Source organism: Raphanus sativus, chromosome 6 (genome assembly GCF_000801105.2).
Source record: "Raphanus sativus cultivar WK10039 chromosome 6, ASM80110v3, whole genome shotgun sequence".
In the NCBI taxonomy this organism is placed as follows: domain Eukaryota; kingdom Viridiplantae; phylum Streptophyta; class Magnoliopsida; order Brassicales; family Brassicaceae; genus Raphanus; species Raphanus sativus.
In genome coordinates this window covers 2431026-2444479 of record NC_079516.1, presented here as the reverse complement: position 1 = coordinate 2444479, position 13454 = coordinate 2431026, and the positions used below count along the sequence as shown (strand labels likewise).

General features: G+C 41.0%; 2 protein-coding genes across 2 annotated transcripts; one reads left to right on the top strand and one right to left on the bottom strand.

Annotated features, from left to right (window-relative positions):
* The first annotated feature begins 121 nt into the window (after positions 1–121).
* On the top strand, positions 122–1629 carry LOC108811443 (phosphoglycerate mutase-like protein AT74). Its single transcript, XM_018583491.2, has 2 exons — positions 122–626; positions 1098–1629. Exons 1-2 carry the CDS (start codon positions 179–181, stop codon positions 1568–1570), a joined length of 921 nt encoding a protein of 306 aa, XP_018438993.2. The 5' UTR covers positions 122–178; the 3' UTR covers positions 1571–1629.
* A 73-nt stretch (positions 1630–1702) lies between these two features.
* On the bottom strand, positions 1703–4020 carry LOC108811441 (GDSL esterase/lipase At3g05180). Its single transcript, XM_018583488.2, has 5 exons — positions 3698–4020; positions 2763–2963; positions 2507–2670; positions 2149–2422; positions 1703–1959 (listed from the first exon to the last, which is right to left on the bottom strand). Exons 1-5 carry the CDS (start codon positions 3954–3956, stop codon positions 1718–1720), a joined length of 1140 nt encoding a protein of 379 aa, XP_018438990.2. The 5' UTR covers positions 3957–4020; the 3' UTR covers positions 1703–1717.
* Between the last annotated feature and the right edge of the window lie 9434 nt (positions 4021–13454).

Genomic DNA, 13454 nt, shown 5'->3' with positions numbered 1-13454 from the left:
AATAATACTATCCGCTTAACAAACAATTAGTTGTTAACATTCCGCCAAAAAAGATACATAACGTATGTCTGAAAATACGCTTCACTGATGCTATGATATAAACAGTAACATTAATTGTCTGAACCAATACTCAGATTCCGGGAAAAAAGCCCTAGAAAAATTCTTCACCATCATATCCATGAGTTCAGATAACAAACTGCTCCCGAAGCGAATCATCCTCGTACGTCACGGCGAATCCGAAGGCAACCTCGACACATCGGCATACACAACGACACCCGATCACAAGATCCAGCTAACCGAATCCGGTTTGCTTCAAGCACGAGAAGCCGGAGCTCGTCTCCGCTCCTTGCTATCCTCCAACCCTTCTTCGCCGGAGTGGCGCGTCTACTTCTACGTCTCCCCTTACGACCGGACGCGATCTACGCTCCGCGAGATCGGACGTTCCTTCTCGCGCCGCCGCGTGATCGGTGTTCGCGAGGAATGTCGGATCAGGGAACAGGATTTTGGGAATTTTCAGGTTCAAGAGAGGATGAGAGCGACCAAGAAGGTTAGAGAGAGGTTTGGCCGGTTCTTTTACCGGTTCCCGGAGGGTGAATCCGCCGCCGACGTCTTCGATCGTGTCTCCAGTATGTTTCCACTTCCCTACTTGTTCCAAAGTATTTAATGTTCGAGAAATCGCTAGGCGGTTTATAGTATACTATTAGAATTTTTGAATGCATAGACCGATTTTTTAAAATATATCATTTTGTTTAGGTTCAATTTGCCACCTAGTCGGATGCCTAGAACGATTTTTTAAAATATATTATTTGTTTTGGTTCAATTTGCCATCTAGTCGGACGTCTAGGCACCGCAGAATAGTCTACACTGTTGATTGTGTAGATGCATATGCTTGTTTGTTGATGTTGATCATGTGAGTGCTTAAATCAAGAACTGATCTAAAAAAGTTTAGGAATTGATCATGCAACTGTTAGGACAGTGACAAGAATTACTATATTTGCTGTTGTTTTGTCTTCTCTTTAGTTTATGTTCTTTTATCTATCTCTCTCTCTGAATGAACAGAAAGTGTTTCAAGAACTAATGATTTGGTCTCCTTACAGGTTTTCTTGAGTCTTTATGGAGAGACATTGACATGAACAGACTTCACATGAACCCGACTCATGAGCTAAACTTTGTGATCGTCTCGCACGGGTTAACATCGCGTGTGTTTCTTATGAAATGGTTCAAGTGGACCGTGGAACAGTTCGAGGCACTGAACAACCCCGGGAACAGCGAGGTCAGAGTTATGGAGTTAGGACAAGGCGGTGACTACAGCTTGGCGATTCATCACACCGAGGAAGAGTTGGAGAGATGGGGTCTGTCACCAGAGATGATTGCAGATCAGAAGTGGCGGGTTAACGCGCATAAAGGCGAGTGGAAAGAAGATTGTAAGTGGTATTTCGGTGATTTCTTCGATCATATGGCTAATGATTCAGATCAAGAATCTGAGGCCACTGAAGAAGTTGAAACAAAATCGAATGAGGAACTAACGAACTCGGAAGATAATAGTGAGGAGTTATGTAATGGAAAATGATGATGATAGTAATGTTGTACAAAAAACGTTACATGAAATCTGAGGAAGATATAATATTATTGAATCAGAGCATTTTATTATTGTGAACGGAGAGGTATAAATGAATGCTCTGTTTTATCACACATGAAACATCTAGAGGTTCTGATTTCAAGACGGCAACACCGTCTGGGAGTATATACCGGAGAGAATTTTCTGTGAAACAAACCGGTTTGCAGCTTCGGTATAGTGAATTCCATCCCAGTTAACATATTTGGAACTAGCGTTACATGATTTGGTTGTTATCGTCGTACCATTTGGAGATGTCCCTGTCCAACCGCAGCCAACCTGATCATTGTAGTTCAGTGGCGGTCCTCCGGTTCCACAACATGCCATTATGGACTGATCAAAACCTATTTTGCGATACACAAAAATAGTTTTCAATCACAGTTACAAGTAAGGTTTGGTATATACATAGCCAGCCGATCAAAGTGAAACATTGATTTTAGACCCCCAAAAAGTTTAAGAATTGATATACATAGATAGATACAGCCCCTAAGTATATTAATATACCAGCCTTATGTTCAGTTTAGTATACGTACCATACGTGGAATGATTCTGGATAAGGTCGGATTTGATGGAGAAGATATCTACGTATGTGAAATTAGCATCAGTATATTGTTGAGTGAAATTTGTGACAAGACCCTGAAGCTGTGAATTGAAGAGCTTAGCAGCTTCGTTATGGCCAATTACACAACCAAACTTATCAACTTGTGATTTCTCTTTCCCAAATAATGACACCATCTGAGCTAAACACCCAATTGGTCCTGTGTTGTGTATCCAAAAGTTTCTCGCGCCACCTTCCCAATATAGTCTCTAGAAAAAGAAAACAAAAGTTACAGGAAAAATGAATTTCTTTTTATAAGAATGATATCAAATACTCATCATGTAAATACTGACATTTATTCCATCTTTAAATGTATTTATGATTGTAGGAATAACAGCAGCAGCTTGATCTACTGTCTTGCCGTACATTGCACCGGCTATATCATTTTGTCCGATATCAAACATATACAATCCATTTTTGAAATGATCTTCCGAGGGTAAGTTTTCGAGAGTTTTATCTGGAACAAAATGTATTGGTACAACTGAATAAGCATATGTCTATATGAACCAGACAAGTTTATATCATGTTGATGAATATTATTATCGTTACCTTGTTGTATTAATTGAAGAACTTTGTATTTGAAGGTGACGAATTGAGAGACTTGAACAGCAAAACTAAAAGGGCTATAGGATGCAGCAGTTGCCTTCTGAATGGTTGATCCAGCAGCAGCAAAGTTACAGCCTCTCAGATAGCTTTGTGTGCTAACTGAATCCAAATAAGGTCTCAAGTATGGTCGACCAATTGCTTCCACTACATAAAAGACCCAACATAAAGCACGATGTTTAGAAATTTCTCATTCGTCATTTATACCATCATATTTGACCCAAAAAGTTATTACAGTTAGAACTAAAACCTCTAATCTTTGATGTTATAAACAGGAGTCATTTATGTCTTAACAATATTTAAGTTTATAGTTTATAAAAAGACTGTTTTTCTTGTGTAGCACTGGATCTTTCACTAGATCATCCTTCCCAAATTTATTTCTATTATAGAGTACGATTAATTTCCGAATTTGAAGTCATATTCCCCATTTGGGAAGTAACAGAATAGACAGTCAACAAGGATATCAATTTTCTATGAGCGAAACGAATTATTTCTAACAGAAAAAATGACATACTCACGCAATAGAAGTGTCATAATTGATTAAAGAACACTAAAACTACTCTTATTATTCCTTTAAGCGAAGGTGTTCTGGGTCTTATGGTTCATATGAATTTAATAACCACAGTGTGAATAACGTGAGCGTGAAAGCCGCATTAGAAAGATCAAGTAAACTCATCTTGCAAAAATTAATTTTACCACAAAAAAATATTATGAAGACTAAAAAGTCCTGTTTTTAGTGAACTAGTTTGGTGTGGTGCATAACCATAACAAAACTGTCATGGTACACAATTTGTGAAAATATATACGATCATACGTAAAAAAGTTGTTTGTACAAAAAAATAAATAAAGGAAAAGGATAGGATTTAGGAAGGAATAATTACTTAGAATATCGACGATGAGACGTCCATCACAGGCTCTTCCGGTAGATGGAGGTTTAAAGACGAAGGATTCTCCATTAGGAGGTAGGAAACGAAAACCAAGACCAGAGGTGATCTCTCCGGTGTCGGAGTTAGAGTCTCCAAAGTTGAAAACTGCTGCAAAGTTAGGAGAAATCGGAAAAGAAGCGGCCAGAAGAGGCTGGGTATGAGAGATGGCTACAAATGATAACAATATGAGAAGAGAGGGAAAAACGGTTTCCATTGCTTAGTATATTTTTCTCTTTTTTTGGGTCAAATGCTTAGTATATTTTCCATCTTCTCATTATTGCGTATATTTATATGCAAATACAAATATATACACATGCATTTGTGTGTCTACATAAGAAATGTGTATGTGTATGCAATGTATAGTTTAATGAAAATAGAATGGAGTTTTTCTTGAAATATGGAAATAAAGAATATGATCGTGTTCCTCCCGTAACACTTTTTTATTTTATCTTTTTGGGGCTTTACGGAATTCACATCCATATCGTTGTGTCATTGTGTTAATCATCGATATAATTCTGTCATTTTGTTGATCATCGATATAATTGTGTTATTATGTTAATCAAAGACCATGTTTTCGGTAGGTGAAGATTGAAGAGTCGTACAATAGTCAGAAAACGAGGCTTCGTTTTTGTTAAAAGTTGTTGCTTAACGACCTATTATGTTTTTTATAAATAGACTAGGTGTTTTCCTGCACCATGTGCAGTAAAATTTTTTTTTTAAAATATTATTTAATAGATAAATATAAATTATATTTATTTTTTATTAATATTATAAATTTTCTTTTTTCTTATAAATATTTTAATATAAATTTGATTTAACTGAACACTAAAACTAAGATAAAAACAATTTTGTTTTTTTGTTTTTTTTTTTTTTGTCATCATCGTAAACAAAAACTCTCATCTAAACTCGGAAAACCAAGCCGGTAGCTCTGCATCCATGTGAACAACAAAAGACGGCTGTATCCTGACACTTCGTGCTAGTTTGTCCGCCTGCATATTCTGCGCTCGTGGTACATGAATTATCTCTGAGTTGACGAGAACGTCTTGAAGGGTCTTTATATCTTCCAAATAACTTGCAAAAGCTGGCCATTCCTCTGGTTCCGAAACCATCTTCACCAATTGAGAACAATCCGTTGCAAACGTAACCCTGAACTGACGTAAATTTTTCATACATTCCATTGCCCATATCAAAGCCTCCACTTCAGCATGAAGGGAAGAGAGACTCGCTCTAACATTCCTTGCTCCCATTAAACTATCAAAGCCTTCTAAAGTACTATACCAACCTTGTCCTGAGGCTTTGTCTTTGTCTTTCCATGAACCATCGGTGAAACACCATCGACCCGGTCTTGAAGCTGTGTCACTGCTAACGGCCTGTTGTACCTGACTCTGTGTATTCGTATTCTGTGCTTCAATCCATAATGCTGATTCTGTCTCCGCCAGCTTCAACGTATCTCTCGGGTCAACATCAAGATTACTAAAGACCTTTAAATTCCTTCCTTTCCAAATATACCAGAGAATCCAAGCAAATTGATGATTTTCCATTTTTGGATCAATTCTCCAAAATAAATAATCCATGTTGGTAAAAAGAGATTGATATGGGAAAACATCAGGATTTGATGGAATCCGTGAAAGAGCCCATACCTGACGCGCTGGTGGACACTCAAAAAACACATGATTTATGGATTCCTCGGGAGATCCACATCTGTCACAGCATATATCTCCTTTTAGCCCTCTAGCTTGCAAATTCTTTTTGACTGCTATGCATCCAGATACCAGTTGCCACAAGAAGTGCTTCATCTTTGGTGGGCATTTAACCTTCCAGCAGTATGCTTTCAGAACATCAACAGTAGGTCCTAACATTGTCAATGGTTTTTCCTTATCTGGATAAACTCTCTCCACTTGATAACCTGATTTGACCGTGTATTTTCCATTATTCGTAAAATGCCATCCATCCCTATCCCCCAGATAAGTTCTACTCAGAGGTATGCTTTCAATAATTTTGACATCCTGAGGATCAACTAAAGTCCGAAGTGCCTGCGAATTCCACGTTCTTGAAGTTGAATCAATGAGGGAATCAACTGTTAGATCATGGTGAGTAATGTTAAGATTTTTATTTGCTGGTCTCGGGCGGGTGGATGGGATCCAGGGATCATTCCATACTGAGATAGAAGATCATGTTCCCACCCGTTTAATTAGTCCTTTGCTAACCAGAGATCTAGCTGAAATAATACTCCTCCAGCCATACGACGGGGAGTATGAACGGATCGGTTCCAGGGGTGAAGCGTTCCTGAAGTACCGTCCTTTGAAGACTCGTGAAAATAAAGTGTGAGGTTTCTCTATCAATCGCCATAACTGTTTTCCAAGCATCGCAGTATTGAAATCTGTAACATCTTTGAACCCCAAACCTCCTTCCTCTTTACTCAAGACTACCTTGTCCCAAGACTTCCAATGCATGCCCTTAGTATTTCCTCCTGGACTCCACCAAAAACGCGCAACTGCACTTGTTAGTTTCTTCGCAGTCGCCTTTGGTAACCTGTAACACGACATCACATGATTTGGCAGGGCCGTCACCACTGATTTAATGATCACCTCTTTTCCTCCTTTAGTAAAAAACTTGAAAGTCCAACCATTTACCTTACTATTCAGCCGCTCCTGAATGAATCCAAAAACTTGAATTTTAGACCCACCGATATTCTCTGGTAATCCCAAATAAGATCCCATGCCTCCTAGATTATGGATTCCCAAAATATCTCTTAGCTCCTGTCTGCTAGCTTCCTCAATTTTATGGCCAAATTGGATAGATGATTTTTGAAAATTTATTTGTTGACCTGAGACCGCTTCATATTCTTTTAGAATCCTAAGAATGGTTTGACACTCTTCATTCATCGCCTTGCAGAAGAAAAGGCTATCATCTGCAAAAAGCAAATGAGAAATTGATGGACAGGCCCTAGCCACCTTCATTCCGGTAAGTTGTTTCTCCCTCTCAGCCTTTTTTATATTAGCAATCAGAGCTTCAGTACACATAATAAATAAATAAGGCGATAACGGATCCCCTTGTCTTAAACCTCTGTGGGGAACGATTAGGCCTCGAGGTTGGCCATTTAATAATACCTGATACTGCACTGAAGATATACATCCCATCATCAGTTTTATCCAATGAGAATCAAAGCCCATTTTATGCAGAAGAGCCTGAATAAAATCCCATTCTACTCTGTCATACGCTTTACTCATATCCGTTTTGATTGCCATAAACTTACTCTGACATGCTTTATTAGTCCTCAGCCCATGGAACATTTCCTGGGCAATGAGTATATTATCCGATATCAACCTTCCTACCACAAAAGCTGACTGGGTCTCTGATATAAGTTTTGGGAGACAAAGCTTCAACCTCTGACATAACACTTTTGATATGATCTTATACCCAACATTGCATAGGCTTATAGGTCGTATCTCTGTCATCTTTGTTGGTCTTTCTGTCTTTGGTATCATACATATATTAGTGATATTTAACCTGGAATCCATATCTCCTGAAACCAAAAAAATTATTTACCATTTCCACCAAATCTGTCTTAATGATGTGCCAAGAGTGTTGAAAGAAGAGAGCTGTCATTCCATCTGGACCGGGTGCCTTTTCTGGATGCATCATAAACAAAGCCTGTCTCACCTCTTCCTCCGTCGCCAATTTTAACAACATTTGATTCGTCCGATTAGTAATGCTTGGCGTGATCTCCCCAAGAAAATTTTCAAATTCTGATGGAGAGGTAGTAGTAAATAAATCCTCAAAATAGTCTACAGCTACCTTCTCGATACCTTGTTCCTCTGTGATCCAATTTCCCTCTTCATCATAAAGTCCCACAATCCTATTCCGAACACGCCGTTGCTTAGTCAAAGCATGATAAAATTTAGTACTGCGATCCCCAGCCGTGTTCCATGTATTCCTACTTTTCTGTTGCCAGTAATCTTCTTCATCCTTATACGCATCTTGCAGTTTTTTTCGATATCTCCAGTATCTCCTCCTGAGTCCTACTATCGTCAGTCTGAACATTCTCCAAAGCCTTTTGAAGATCTGCTATTTTATCCTTTCCATAAGGCGGGTTATTCTTCCGCCATTTAGCCACCTCATGCCGACAATTACTAATTTTTGTAACAATATCCACTATATCCTCTCCATCATTTTCCTTCCACCCCAGAGCTATAGATTCCATGAGTCCATCTTGTCCGATCCATCTTTTATCAAACCGAAATTGTCCTCTCTTCCTTTGGATTTTATCGTCTAGGAAAGCCACCACTGGACGGTGATCTGATCCGACCATCCCTAAATATTCTGTAAAAGAAACTGGAAAGAGCGTATGCCAATCTTCATTCGCTAGCGCCCGGTCCAACCTGCATCTAATTGTCGTTGCCCCTTTTCCTTTGCCTCTTCTTCCTTGCCATGACATTTTATTACCCCTCGCAGGGAATTCTAATAATCCGCAGTTTCGTATCATATTATTGAAAGGAACGAAAGATTCTGCACTACGCAAATTACCTCCTTCTTTTTCATGATTTCCAGTGATCTCATTAAGATCTCCAATAATAAACCAAGGATCACTTCTTGCCAACCCGTATCTAGTCAGCCGTTCCCAAACTTGTTCTCTTAGCTTTTGTACAGGATCCCCATATACGAAAGTTAAAAAAACTATCTTGCCTTTTATCACTGCTTCCACATCGATCATACGGTTACTAGAATATAAGACTTTAACCTGATACTCATTATTATAAAAAAGCGCTAAGCCACCGCTTCTACCAATCGGGTCCACAGTTACCAAGTTATCATAACCAAAATGTGTTTGAAAACCATTCACAAATCCAAAGTCTTGCTTTGTTTCAGCCAAAAATAAAAAATCAGGTTTATATTTGTACCAAATTTCCCGTAGATAGCTTATTGTCCATTTACTGCCGGCACCGCGGCAATTCCAGCTAAGTATTTTCATAAAAAAATAATATTAAACTCTCCGGAGCCGATAGTTGTGGAGATAAAGAACTCCTATGAATCCCCAATCCTAAAACCAAAAGCCAACTCCTTTGTAATGTAATCCAATCCCAGCTTTGTATCCTTCCTGTCTCCAAGCCTTTTTCAAATTTTTACCCGTTTTACCTCTTAGCCCCTGGTTATCGATATGTTTCCCACATCGGAATCGCGTACGGACGTCGGTTTACGCTGCTCCGGTGATGTGTAAACCAGCCACCAAGCTTGCTGATACGCTTCTCCCGGGGATACTCTCAAGCTCTTCTTCTCCATATCTAATTTACACAGAGCTCGAAACCAACAAAAGCCATGACTCATTTTAACCTTTGGAAGATAAGGGAAGCTATTGTACCTAAGACAAGAAACGGCCTCGATTTTTACAGTCGATCTACACTCCTTGTAGTGGTTTGGTCCCTGTTTCAAATCTGAGATCCAGTTTCAAGTCTTTCTCTCTTCTCCTTTGTTGGGTCCCAGCTCCTACAAAGGAAGGTGTTTGCAGCGGTGTTTCTAAGCTTTGTAACCAGAGGTTCTGAACTTTCCTACAAGTTTCCAAGAGCCCTCACTAAACAAAAGCTCCGCACCAGACCTTTTTCTCTACAACCACAACAGAAGATGTCTCAATCTCTGCTTAACTCCAATAAAAACAAGTTACAGGTGCAAGAAGAGGAGGAAGATGACCTGGTTATCCTCCCAGAGGTTGACAACTCCGAGCTAATAGCTCGCTTCAAACTCAGCCTCGTTGGAAGGCTCTTCAACAGAGAAAGGCGCAGTGTGGAGTCCCTCCTTGCTCTCCTCCCAAGACCAAGCATATGGGATGTTGAAGGCAGAGTCCGTGGGTTCGACTTAGGAAACCAACGGTTCCAACTTGACTTCGAATCAGAAGAAGACCTGCAGAAGGTGATGAGTAAAAGACCCTGCCACTACAACAAATGGTCCTTTGCTCTTGAGAGATGGGCACCTCATATAGGTGACTCATTCCCAAACACTATGACATTTTGGGTTACTGTAATGGGGATTCCAACACACTTCTGGATGGAACCCATTTTCAGGGCACTTGGGAAAAGGCTTGGACATGTTGGCTTGGTGGAGGCAAAAACAGCCAAGTTCCAGGTTGAGATTAACGCAGAACGTCCCCTGAGATTTGCTCTGCGTGCGCAGCTTCCCACTGGCGAAATTGTACCAGTATCTCTGGAATATGTCAATCTCCATCGTTGGTGCCACTTCTGCCGTCTCATTTCCCACGAGGATGAAACCTGCCCACTGCTATCTGAAGAGCAAAGAGAGCAACATAGACTGTCAAAGGAAGTTAATAGAGATCAAGGCCATCAATACAGGAATGAACCTAATAGGAACGGCGACCTTCCTAAGCGTCCAAGTGCTGCTGCCCCAAAGCCTCCAAGCTATCATGAGAGACGCTCCGGGGAAGGAACTCAACGAGATAACCGAGACAGCGTATGGAACCGCATGGACTCCCGGTATGCTCCGAGAGATGACCACCGTGAGTCTAACCGACGTGCTCCTAGAGATCGTGACGTGCTTCCCCTTAGCAAAGAAACCTACAATAAGAGAAGGTACGATGATTCTTTTGCTGCAAGCAGACAACGTGAGGAAGCTAAGAAAGCTGAGAGGAAACATGTACCTTCATCTCTAAGCTCCAAACGTGAGAGAGCACCAGAAGATAACCGTGAACCTCCACCTGCTCAACTCTCCCACTCATCCGATCCTCCCAGACCAGCCTTGGAGCACTCACAAATGGCTAAACAGATCAACCTCTCTCCTGATCATGTCAGGGAAAGACCTTTTAGGTTGGCCCTTCAGCAAAAATCTTCAGGAGAATTGAAATTGAAGAACAAAGTAAATGACTTGGGAGAATCCTCTGAGTCAGTGAGCTCAGCACAGAAGAGCCTCAGGTTTACTGAGGATACTCGCCCACCCTCCCACACCCGTGCCTCCGTGCAATCTGCGAGCAATGAGGAAAAAAGGAAGAAAAGCTGGTATGAGATAACAATGGAGGAAGAAGAAGAAGCTACTGACCAAGCTATTAAAGTGGATGCTACAAGTCAATCTGGGGATAAAGAGAAGAACAAGAACGTGATGGAGGATCCTAATGGGGAAAAAATTCTAGAAGAGGAAGATTGGATGATCGGTGGCGAGAATTTTGATGTTGATGAAGACGACCTAATGGATGAGGATGAGCTACTCTACGAAGAGAATCAAAAGGAGGAGGAAACCGAACCTCTCAAGGTCACTGAAACAACACCTCGATCGCTGAAGGCTCCCACCGATTCTCGAGACAACTTGGAGGAGGAGAAAGCTACGGAGAGACAGTTCGGGATTGAGATAGGAGTTGGAGCAAAGTCAACTAACCCTCTCTCATGTCGTGTTGGAACATCGGCATCATCCCGTTCTCTGAAATCTCCATCGATGAAAAAGAAGGGATCTCCAGCAGTTGGCTTATCGATGAAAAAGAGAAATCTTCTATTGGGTCGGGCCTCACCAAAAATAAAGGAGAGCAAGGGTGGGCCGACACTGGGCTCAAATTCCACTATGGGCTTCTTAAGCAAAACAAAGGAGGGAGGTAAAGAAGAGATTGCGACGAAAATAAAAACCAAGACTGCAAAGGTGGAGAGCAAGCCACCCAAGATCCCCGGATGAATACAGTAGCGTGGAATTGTCAAGGCGTGGGTGCCGACCTTACCAAGGAGCACCTTAACGAGCTTTATCATTGCTTTTTTCCTAGATTTCTATTTCTTTCGGAGACTAAAAACAATCGGAATGTTTTACAAGACTTGCAAGTTTCTTTTGGATATGACCATGTTTGTACCGTTGATCCGGTTGGACGGAGCGGAGGTCTAGCACTTTTTTATATGGATGACCCATCAGTTTCTATTTTATATGCGGATAAGCACATGATCGATATTGAAACCAAATTTGAAGGACATGAGATTTATATGACTTTCGTGTATGGGGACCCTGTTGTTAGACATCGGGACCATGTTTGGGAACGATTGTCACGCATGAGTACAACACGTAGCAAAGCTTGGTTTATGATTGGAGATTTTAATGAAATCACCGGAAACAATGAGAAGAGGGGAGGAAGGCGTCGTTTAGAGAGTTCTTTCCTCCCTTTCCGAACCATGTTAGAAAATTGCGGGATGCTTGATTTCCCATATAAAGGAAATTCATTCTCGTGGGTGGGAAAAAGAAGATCCGGAAAAGTCAAATGTAAACTCGATAGAGCAGTGGCGAACGAAGAATGGCACGCATTATTTAACCATTCTGTTGTGGAATTCCTACAATTATGGGGATCAGATCATAGACCAGTCTTAGCACGGATCCAGTCTCGTGTTAGGAGGACAAGAAAGAACTTCCGTTTCGACAAGAGATGGATCGGAAAGCCGGGATTCAAGGAAGCCGTTGTCGCGGGATGGGGACAATTTGATGAAATTCCAATGAGGAATTTTCACCAAAAGGTTACCTCATGCCGAAACAAAATCAGCTCCTGGAGAAAGCAGAACCCTTCAAACTCAACTTTATTGATTAAGGATTTAAAGAATAAAATAGACTTGGCTCAAGATGATGATTTCACTACATCAGAAGAGCTAGAAGATTTGAGAAGACAACTGATTTTGGCGTTTCGAGAAGAAAATTCTTTTTGGGAACAAAAAAGCAGGGACCGATGGCACAGAGATGGTGACAGGAACACAAAATTCCATCATGCCATTACAAAACAACGGAGAGCCCAAAATCGGATAATTAGTATAAAAGACAAACATGGGCAGCTGGTAGAGAGTGAAATCGAGGTGGAGAACGTGGCTGTTCAATACTTTCGAGATCTCTTCTCTACCTCTTCGCCGACAGAGCTCGATGCTTCCCTTCGATTTATCTCGGCTAAGGTATCCAATATCGACAATAGGTTACTCTTAGAGGAACCGTCGGAGCAGGAAATTAGGAGAGCTCTCTTTGATATTAACCCGGACAAAGCTCCCGGCCCAGATGGTATGACTAGTAGACTCTATCAGAAATTCTGGCGGGAGATGCGGCAAGACATTATTAGCCTTGTCCGAGATTTCTTTGCGACGGGCAACTTTGACCCACTACTGAACCAGACAAACATTTGCCTTATCCCGAAAAAGAAGAAACCGCGAGATATGACTGAGTTCAGACCTATTAGCCTCTGTAATGTTAGTTACAAGATTATTTCCAAACTTCTATGCAAGAGACTTAAGAGAGTTATCCCGCGATTGATCTCGGAGACACAATCGGCCTTTGTGGCGAAACGGTTGATTACTGACAACATTTTGATAGCACAAGAGAACTTCCACGCCTTACGGACGAACCAGAGATGCAGGGAAGACTTCATGGCTATCAAAACAGATATGAGTAAAGCTTACGATAGAGTGGAGTGGAACTTCCTATCAGCTTTGATGCTAAAGATGGGCTTTGATGAAAGACTGGTTGACCTCATTATGTGCTGTGTCACGTCAGTCTCATATCAAGTTTTAGTCAATGGGCAACCTAGAGGGCGAATCCTACCGATGAGAGGGTTAAGACAGGGAGACCCGCTATCACCCTTTTTGTTTATCCTATGCACAGAGGCTTTGATCACACTTTTAAATGGAGCGGAAGCAGAGAAGAAGATTGTATGGCTCCGTGTTGCTAGAGCGAGCCCAAGGACCTCACATCTCCTTTTCGCAGATGACAG